At 40.4% G+C, this 10,991-nt stretch overlaps 1 protein-coding gene across 1 annotated transcript; it reads left to right on the top strand.

Moving 5' to 3' along the window:
• The first annotated feature begins 480 nt into the window (after positions 1-480).
• Positions 481-10,671, top strand: clptm1l (CLPTM1 like). Its single transcript, XM_084166276.1, has 16 exons — positions 481-1,072; positions 1,189-1,283; positions 1,554-1,743; positions 2,191-2,348; positions 3,246-3,442; positions 3,581-3,675; positions 3,958-4,042; positions 4,937-5,040; positions 7,708-7,773; positions 7,882-7,932; positions 8,074-8,156; positions 8,901-8,935; positions 9,108-9,163; positions 9,272-9,316; positions 9,571-9,686; positions 9,846-10,671. Exons 1-16 carry the CDS (start codon positions 908-910, stop codon positions 9,934-9,936), a joined length of 1,632 nt encoding a protein of 543 aa, XP_084022402.1. The 5' UTR covers positions 481-907; the 3' UTR covers positions 9,937-10,671.
• The last annotated feature ends 320 nt before the right edge of the window (positions 10,672-10,991 follow it).

Here is a 10,991-nt window from a genome sequence, read left to right as displayed (position 1 = left end):
CTTTTGTAGGGAAAAACGTATTCTGATTGGCTGGGCCTGGCTCTCATATGGGTGGGCCTATGGCTGCGCCCCTTCCCAGTCATGTGAAATCCATAGATTAGGGCCCAATTAATTCCTTTCAATTGACTGATTTCCTTTTTGAGCTGTAACTCAGTAAAATCGTTGAAATTGTTGCATGTTGCGTTAATATTTTTGTTCCGTATAGATTGTATTTATTCAAGTGTAGAGGTTTGTGTTTATTGTTTTTCAACATATTTTAATTAGTTTGTACAATACATGAAAAAATCTCCTGCAAAAAAGACAAATTATGCTTCTTCTGTTGTTAATGTTGACCTGGCACTGACAGTATAAAGGTGACTTAGAAAACCTGAAATTAAAATGAAGAGCGGACTGCACCGCATGGAGCGTGGGTGACATCTAGTGGCCAAGATATTTTCAACTGGTATGCAAATTGTTGGATTTGCGCAGCCGCAGTTTGATACTCCCCGAATCGTCTAACCAGGAAATACATCACGGAAGTCGCTAGCTGACACTACGCTTTTAGCTAAAATAGACATGATATTGCGATTTCGAGAGGCAAACTGAGAAGCAGAATTCGGGGATTTTATATTGCACAAAATATGTACTAATAGACATTGCATTTGATAGGTAAAAGAGATGAGGAGACGTACACTGTGATCAACGATAGCTAGCCTAGCACCTGCCGACAGCTGTGACCACAATGTCCAGTCCACAAGCTACACTAACGTTACAGTATGAGAAATGCATCAACCGACGTTAATCTTCTTTAGCTAAATTCTCTTTCGGCTTTGCATCAGTTCTCGCTCCTCGGTTTAGAGGAGGATAGCGTCGCTACAGTATCTGCCTTGCACATTTCGTACTTGAAGGACTATACTCAATCGGCAGCATGTTTCAGAAGACCTCTTTCACGACGCTCATAGTCGGGGTGTTTGTTGTGTATGTTTTGCATACTTGCTGGGTGATGTATGGCATCGTTTACACCAAGCCTTGTGAGAACCCCAAATTCGAAAACTGCCTCAACCCTTATCTGGCAGGAAAACCACGACTCCAGGTTGGTATGCATCATTGAAGCTAGCTAGATGGAATGCAAACTTAGTCAGCCAGCCGTTTTGCAATAGCTAAGTGTGTGAACGTTTGCTGTGTTGTTGGTTTTTCCTCCATTTTCAGCTGAGTATCTACACTGCTTTACGACCCAATGCTGATAGTGGACACACCCTCATTCACAAGGAGGAGGACTTTGATGTGGAGTCCAAGTTTGAAAGGTGCAACTTTTCTTACAGTGACAGGATATGGCTGTATATATGTCCGTTGTAATAAGCAGGATGATCACCTATGGAAACTTTGTGGTAGACACAGTGATCTCTGGGTAGTTGCAGGATGACTTGGACTTCATATAAGCAAGTCATCCAAAACGGCTGCCCAAATTCATTGTAGATGGTTAAATGTTAACGTTGAACAAACAGTCAATAGACTATTTCAACCTGCGAAGTTGTACCTCTCCCTGCTATATCTATTTATCCCTTTTCCTAAAGGATTGTGAATGTGTCCCTCCCGAAGAAGACCCGTAAGAATGGGACGTTGTATGCCATGGTGTTTGTACACCAGGCAGGCATGTCTCCGTGGCAGGACCCCAGGCAGGTGCACCTGGTGACCCAGCTCATCACCTACATGATACCCAAACCACTGGAGGTCAGCCTGATCTCAGGGGAGGAAGCACCAAAGGTCAGACTACTATTACACCACACAATGGCTGCGTTCCCTAAATAGTGCACCATGGGCTCTGGTCAAAAGTAGTGCACTCTAAGCAAATAGGTTGCTATTTGGGATGCAGACAGCATGTACAAGAGCCATGGAAAAGCTCCAAAGCAAGTCACTCGTTGGTATCTATTTAAAAGCCTTCATTGTTAAGGTATGTCCATACACACACGGTGGCTTGCCTTGGAATCAACCATCCTGAATGGTCCCTCTGTAGCATGTTTGTCTACATAAAAATGTGTTACATTGGAATATCCTTCACATTGGAATGCATTTCTGTGGGGTACGTCTTTCAAACTGTCTTGCTGATTTTATTGTTTTGACCACTGCCCTTTTCTGCGTTTTTCATTAGTGTTGTTTTGTTATTCACTTGTCCTTTTCTCTGATCTGTTGTTGTCATTGTGCCCAGTGCAGCCAGAGCAGCAGAAACGGAAGACTACTACTGGAGGTGACTCTGCAGTGGACCGGCCCGTGTCTCACTGGCGCTCACGTCTCACACTCAATGTGGTGTCAGAAGACTTTGTCTTCGACAGGGACTTCCTGCCCAGTGACGTGCACCGCTACCTGAAAGTGTAAGCACACGCTTTGCACAGCACTTAGCACTCATGATACAATCTAGCCCTTGACCATGACTCAGTTCCTTTACATTACACATACAAGTAATTGCCGTCTTCTCAAGGGGAAGGGGTTTGTTAAGATCCCTGACGCTCGGTCTGAACATTAACATGCATCGCTTGCGGTACAGTTTTGGAAGCATAAGGACCTTATCTTTCATATCAGCAAGAAATAATAAAAAAAATTTTAAAAAAAGGTTTAATTGATACACACATTGATAGGGTTAGTGTTTCCACATGGCCATATCATATCTCCATGTTATAGCTCTTCTTTACGGAAAATAGACTAGAGGCGACCACCTGTGTTAATTATCTATCTAGCATGCACTGAAGACCTGTGTGTAAGCGTAACTCAGGAAGTGTAGCGGAAGTGTAGTTTCGTCGGATGGAGCTGCATAGCTGTATGGATCTGTGCAAAACTGCTACAGTAAGTATATCTTTTTTTTTTTAAGGATTATTTTTTCGCTAATGAAAGATAAGGGCCATATGTTTTGAAAAGCCGTATCGCAAGTGATTATTATTGAAGTTTCTAAATGTTAAAACACAGCGTTGGGATTGTAGTTCATGATGCAGTCGTGGGCAAAGCTAATGGCTGAGAACTGTAGGGAGAAGGCAGAATGCCACCTAGAGTTTGAGAGAGCTAGATACAATCCAGAATTGAAATTCATCATACACTTACAAATAGACACCTGGCACTAATATACAATACACAATACAAAAATGTAAACTTCAAGTTCCAAAGCCTTTATTAGAAACTGGGTGGTTCCAGCCCTGAATGCTGATTGACTGACAGCCGTGGTATATGAGACGGTATATCATTGATGGATTTTCCTTGATTGTTGTACTGTGTTCAAGATTTCAAAATGGAAAAAAGATGGTGTACCTTCCACTGCTGTTTGTGGATGAGCTGAGCAACCGAGTGAAGGACTTGATGGAGATCAACAGCACCAGCATTGAACTTCCTCTCACTATCTCCTATGACACCATCTCCCTCGGGAAACTCCGCTTCTGGATTCACATGCAAGATGCCGTCTACTCCCTGCAACAATTCGGTGAGTAGTACCATGGAAATATAATTCTATGGGTGACATTTTCGTAGTGCAAAAGAATTGTGCAAAGTGCAAAAACTACAATAAACCTCATCATAATCTCGCAATGAGATTTAATTGGTTTGTTTGTTGTGATTTCAGGCTTCACTGAGAAAGACGCGGATGAAATCAAGGGCATATTCGTGGACACCAACCTGTACCTCTTAGCCCTTACCTTCTTTGTAGCTGCCTTTCATGTAAGACTAAAGTCTAACTGTTCCATATAGATTAAGTGACATTCATCTTTAATGGATGATTCTGACTCACAGGCCTAAATCAGGGATGGACAACTTTGATGGGGGTGGGGGCCACAAAAAATCTGAAATCATCATGCGGGTCTGCCGGCCCTAGCAAATGTTGTTGCCACAAGAGAAAAACTTATGATGCACAACCACATTTTGAAATAGCACCTTGTGTATTCTAATTCTCAATAGTAAATTGAGACCCCGACTGATTTCCTACAAATATTTCCTTTGCAGCTCCTCTTTGATTTCCTGGCCTTTAAAAATGACATCAGCTTCTGGAAGCAGAAGAAAAGCATGGTGGGGATGTCCAGCAAAGCAGGTGGGTTGATTTCTCACTAGGATGCTGTTAGGCAGGGTCGGGGTCAAATCCAATTGAAGTTAATCAATTCAGGAAGTAAATCGAATTTAGAAGTAAAAAAAAAAAAATAGCTTCTCCTTTTCAGTTTATTGATAAATGATTGAAAATAAATGCTATTCTTTTTCAATTATTTAATTGGAATTTCAGTTTACTTCTTGAATTGACTGACTTCAACTCAAATTGAGCCCAACCATGGCTGTTTTGGATGGATGGTCTTCTCTCTGTGTGCCCTGGTTTGTCATCCAGACAAACTGCAGATACCTGTAGTCACATTGGTGGGTGTGTCTTAGTTCAAATGTCTTAGTGTGCTGATGTGCCATATGATATGCGTTTGGTTCTATAACTGATTGTAACTGACAGCTAAAGTTGTGTTTAAGGCTATAATCCAAATGGTCACCAATATGAACTTGTATTGCTCTCTCACGTTAAACCACAAATACAACCGACGTTGTGGCTATTCAGTGGAGTTGAATATAACATATATGCCTTTGTGTGTGGGATGATATGCAATTAAGCAATAAGGCCAGAGGAGGTGTGGTATATGGCCAATATACCACGGCTAAGGACTGTTCTTTGCACGACGCAACGCGGAGTGCCTGGACACAACCCTTAGCCGTGGAATATTGGCCATATATCACAAACCCCCGAGGTGCCTTATTGCTATTATAAACTGGTTACCAATGTAATTAGAGCAGTAAAAATAAATGTTTTGTCATACCCATGGTATACGGTCTGATATACCATGGCTGTCAGCCAATCAGCATTCAGGGCTCGAACCACCCAGTTTATAATTGTGTATATAACCAATGGTTGACTATTCTTCTTAGGCCTGTTTATGTTATGTTCCTTTTCCAGTACTGTGGAGGTGTTTCAGCACCATTGTGATTTTCATGTACCTGTTTGATGAGCAGACCAGCCTGCTGGTCCTCATTCCTGCTGGAATAGGCTCCCTGATCGAGGTACGTCTCCGCACATGCTGTCAGTGGCTGTGTCCCAATTGGCACCCTATTCCCTATGTAGTGCACTGCTTTTGACCAGGGTTATGTCCCAATTAACTCTCCTTCCTCCCAAAGTGTGCACTTGTTCACTAATTCACTTATTTGGAAGGAAATTACAAGTATAAGATACAGTGAGCTCCATAATTCATTGGACAGTGACCATTTTTTTGTTATTTTGGTTCTGTACTCTAGCACTTTGAGTTTGAAAGGATACAATGACAATGGGGGTGAAGTGCAGACTGTCAGCTTTAATTTGAGGGTATTTTCATACATATCGGATGAACTGTTTAGAAATTATAGAAGCTTTTGTACATGGTCCCCCCATTTTCGGGCATCAAAAAACATTGGACAGTTTAACATAATGTAGAATAAAGTAATCATTGTTAATATTTGGTCGCATATCCTTTGCATGCAATGACTGCTTGAAGTCTGCGATGCATCGATATCACCAGACGCTGGGTATCTTCCCTGGTGATGTTCTGCCAGGCCTGTACTGCAGCCATCTTCAGTTCCTGCTTGTTTTGGGGACTTATTGCCTTCATTCTCCTCTTCAGCATGTAAAATGCATGTTCAATTGGATTCAGATCCGGTGATTGACTCGGCCAGTCAAGGATTTTCCACTTTTTGGCCATCAAAAACCCATTTGTTGCTCTAGCAGTATGTTTAGGGTCATTGTCTTGTTGCATGATGAAGTGCCGTCCAATGAGTTTGGAGGCATTTGGTTTTATCTGAGCAGATAAAATATTTCTGTAGACTTCAGAATTCATTGTTCAACTTCTGTCTGCAGTCACATCATCGATGTGTCTATTTGTAAGTGTATGATGAATTTCAATTCTGGATTGTATCTAGCTCTCTCAAACTCTAGGTGGCATTCTGCCTTCTCCCTACAGTTCTCAGCCATTAGCTTTGCCCACGACTGCATCATGAACTACAATCCCAACGCTGTGTTTTAACATTTAGAAACTTCAATAATAATCACTTGCGATACGGCTTTTCAAAACATATGGCCCTTATCTTTCATGGGCATTTCTTTTTTTTCTCCACACTTTCCTCTTTCCATCACTCTGGTACATGTTAATCTTTGTCTCATCTGTCCACAATACTTATTTCCAGAACTCTTGGGGCTCTTTTAGGTGCTTTTTAGCAAACTGTAATCTCGCCTTTCTGTTCTTCAGGCTTATCAGTGGTTTGCATCTTGTAGTGTACCCTCTGTAGTGCTGCTGGTGTAGTCTTCTACGTATGGTAGACTTTGACACATCTACACCTGCATCCAGGAGAGTGTTTTTGATCTGTTGGGCTGTTGTCAGGGGGGTTTTCTTCTCCATAGAGAGTATTCTCCGGTCATCCACTACAGTGGTCTTCCTCGGTCTACTGGGTCTTTTGACATAATTGAGTTCACCGGTTGTTTTTTTCTTGTTAATGATGAACCAAACTGTTGACTTGGGCATGGCCAGGGTTTTTGCAATGTTCCTGATTGATTGATTTTCATTTCTGAGCCTTATGACGGCCAGCTTCATTTCCATCGACACTGCTGTCTTCCTCATGTTGTCACACCCCAACAACAATCTCCAAAGGCAATAGCAAAGTCTAGAATCAATACTATTCATCAACAGCTCTCCTGCATTCACTAACGACACAAATGAATACACCTGCCTAACGACACACATCTGTGAAGCCAATTTAACAAATACTTGTAGTACCTTAAAATGGGGGGACCATGTACAAAAGGTGCTGTAATCTCTAAACTGTTCATCCAATATTTATGAAAATACCCTCAAATTAAAGCTGACAGTCTGCACTTCACCCTCATTGTCATTGTATCCTTTCAAACTCAAAGTGCTAGAGTACAGAACCAAAATAACAAAAAAATGGTCACTGTCCAATGAATTATGGAGCTCACTGTATATGGTGGAAACTCCACTAGTAGATGCCTCCATCAATCCAAGGCTTTTAGATTTGTGGGAAGTAGTGAACGAGTGCACTACTTGGAACGCACATCAGGGCTCTGGTCAAAAGTAGTCTGCTACATAGGGAATAGGGTGCCATTTTTAACACAGACAGTGTTTCCCTAAATTCTTCTCCATTTGCACAGTTACTGTTGTTCATGTTAGTATAATATCTGACCCCATTGGATTTTGCCAGGCATTTACTTTTCTCAGATTGAGTCGATTTTCTTTTTCTGTTTGCTGCATTTAGTGTACTATTCAGTGATTTCTGTTTGCTGCATTTAGTGTACTATTCAGTGATTTCTGTTTGCTGCATTTAGTGTACTATTCAGTGATTTCTGTTTGCTGCATTTAGTGTACTATTCAGTGATTTCTGTTTGCTGCATTTAGTGTACTATTCAGTGATTTCTGTTTGCTGCATTTAGTGTACTATTCAGTGATTTCTGTTTGCTGCATTTAGTGTACTATTCAGTGATTTCTGTTTGCTGCATTTAGTGTACTATTCAGTGATTATCAATGTTTTCCTCCTTTTGTAGGTTTGATAATCCCATCATCCGATGTCCTGGTTTCTCTAATCCGCTATGTTTTAGATCCTTTTAGATTATTGTGTCCTTGTAGATTATTGCACAATGTCCTTCCGTGACTCGTAAATCACTCCTGACTGGTTTCTGTCCCTCTACAGGTGTGGAAGGTGAAGAAAGCCTTTAAGATACAGATTATCTGGAAGGGTGTAAGACCAACGTTCACAGTAAGTCTGGTTTGTTTGTAAAGATATGTTTTTCAGAGTTCATTTGCTCACGATTACATTTGTTTTATGTTAGTTCTATATGCATATCAAGTGTTTGTCTCACCACAGTTTGGGAAATCTGACGAATCAGAGAGAAGGACTGAAGAGTATGATACTCTGGTGAGACTTGCTATATATCCTTTTTTGTCCATAAAAAACCACCAAACAGAGTAATTGTTCCTTTCTCCTCAATTTGTATACAGTAGTATTGTCATAAATTGGATCCATTTGATTTTCCTTGCAATGTTCTTCTCTTCCCAGGCAATGAAGTACCTGTCGTATTTACTCTACCCACTGTGTATTGGAGGAGCTGTTTATGCCTTAGTTTTTTTGAGATACAAAGGGTAGGCTATAACTTTATTGTCTGAATATTAACAGTTGGATCTACTACAGCAGGGATCATCGACTAGATTCAGCCGCGGGCCGATTTTTTAAACTTGAGTGGATGGTCGGGGGGCCGGAACATAATTACAAAAAATGTGTAGACTGCAAATTAACTGCAAGAAGCCGAAACAGATATAATGTTTGACTAAAACATAATAATTTCAAACATTGCTTACATTTGTATATGATCACGTGTCTCTCTATTATGCGTGGGAATACTTGGGAAAATATTTCTTAAATTAAAATAACTTGGAGCTGATTTCCTGGTGTTTTTATTATTATTATTTTATGTTTTTGCTCAGAAAACTTTTTGGGCAAATAAAACCACCCGCAGGCCAAATTCGGTCCGCGGGCCGCCAGTTGGGGAACCCTGTACTACAGTGATGGGCATACTGTAGTCGTTTTTTGGGGAGGGGGCAATTATTATTTTGGATTAAAAACAACCCCAGGCTACACTTGAACATCTGATACCTGATAGAAAGTATGTGGACATTTTAATGGACCTATATATTTTGAAATAACTGCCCTTTTTTATGGCCTGCAAATTGATTTTGACGAACAAATCGGTCCAAAAAAAAGAATCGTCCCTCGGTTGCATTTCGAAATCCTAATCTGAGCCTCTAAATGTTGCCCTCACCTGGTCTACTACACGGTGTGTGTGTTTTGAATGTGTAATAATGTCTCCTCTGCTTTCTGTTTGACAGTTGGTACTCCTGGATCATCAACAGTTTAGTGAATGGTAAGGTTATTGATCTTATCCTGAGGCCAGCATGATTTGCCTTAATTAACTTTTTCCACTGGGGCTTCCATACATAAAAATCTATACACACATATATTATGATTATTATTAATATTATTATATTACTTTTGAAAGCTAGATTTATTGACTTTGATGGTTCCTTTTTTGACAGGAGTATATGCTTTTGGATTCCTCTTTATGCTACCTCAACTCTTTGTTAACTACAAGGTCAGAGTCGTTATACTAAGTACTAGTGCACATGTCTTCTGTTATATTATTCATGAGGGTAATGGCCAGATGCTGGTGTCCATATCGATAATTCTCTTGTTTCAACAGTTTAAGTCCGTGGCACATCTACCCTGGAAAGCATTCATGTATAAAGTGAGTGGATAATATATGTATTTGAGAGATTGTCGGGTTTTACACTAGATGTTAGATGTCTCGGAAATAGTTTAATCATTTAAAGGACAATTATAGTATGTTTACCGGTATGTGTAGTAATTGTTGCAATGAAACATACATACATCTATCAGAAAATAAAGACATCATAATAATAATAAGTGGATAAGAATGAAACTGAGGTATGTTGATAATAGAAGTTTAGATTTATTGCGTCTCATCTTGTCCATCCCCAGGCGTTCAACACCTTCATCGATGACATATTTGCCTTCATCATCACGATGCCCACCTCCCATCGGCTAGCCTGCTTCAGGGATGATGTGGTCTTCCTCGTCTACTTGTACCAGAGATGGTAAGGCAGACACACACACACTGCAGTTTCCCTAAATTGACTGTTGCAGTTTGTCAAATGAGTCATTTGTAACACTATCTCCAATGCATAACAGAATATCCTCAGATTGACTGTCAATTTGTTTACAACAACCTTTTCCCACCTATTTTCTCTCCTAAGGCTGTATCCTGTTGATAAGACCAGAATGAATGAATATGGACTGTCTTACGACGAGGAAGAGAAACCCAAAGGGAAAGTCCATGAAGACTAAAACTATAACTGATCACACACGCTGCTCCTGCGAGCCAAGTGTAGAAGATGGACCTACACGTCGCTGTGCTGGGATGGGGTACAATGCCAATAAAACGCATTGGTGTTATTTGTCACAAGGTGGATTTTCCTAGTAGGGAAGGTTCAGCTATCCTTACTGCTCTCCTAAGCCCCTCACTTACATGTAGTCACATCCTTGCCAGTCACCACCCACCCAACCTTAAACAGTACCTACCCAGACCATTGAATACTTGAGTGGGCTTTCCTAAGCAATGCGATGAATAGCACCACACTGGTTGAATTAGCCACAGCTGCCACCAGTTGAAGGAGCATGGACCAAGCCATGATTGATGTATAACATGATTGGTGAATATATGTTTGTCTATGGGATAGGACCAACTCAGTCCCCGTCCAGCCTCCACCCCTGCCTGCCTGCACCTGTTTACCCCATCCAACATAAAAACACCTTAACCCTACCTGGCATTTCATGTCATGATGTCATCAGGAGACACACTGACTGATGTCAACAATCTGTTTTGTACACTTGGTCAAAGCGTCCAGAATTCTGAGCTGTGTTTGATCATCCAGAAGAAGATCTCTGCTTTTATGTTTGTATTTGACCTTGTAAAGTATTAGAACATGAAGACCATGAGATGATGGTGCCAAATATGTGCTTTTGAATGCGAAAATGTGTGATGATCAATTTTGTTAATTGTTATTAAAGCATTTGATAATGTTTGATTGTTTTGGTGGAGTTTTTTTAAAATTTGTATTTACAACACATATCACACTAACCAAACAACAAAACACACCACATGTAAACACGACACATTGTTCTCTCTCATCCGTCTAAATCATTTTAAGTCAAAAAGGGACATTTCTATACTTTTCTTTTCATATCACAATATCATCCTAACCAGAAATCTAAATAAGAATGTTCCATATATAGGAGGGCTGCAACGAAATTAAAAAAACAAGAAATGAATAAATAGGTACTTCATATTTATGAATAATGACAAAGTTGGAGTCATGATAAAATTGCCAGCAGCTTCTCAT

The sequence above is a fragment of the Coregonus lavaretus genome (genome assembly GCF_964263955.1).
Source record: "Coregonus lavaretus genome assembly, chromosome: 7".
NCBI lineage: Eukaryota > Metazoa > Chordata > Actinopteri > Salmoniformes > Salmonidae > Coregonus > Coregonus lavaretus.
Note: the sequence above shows the minus strand (reverse complement) of the source record. Positions and strands in the feature narration are given on the sequence as shown.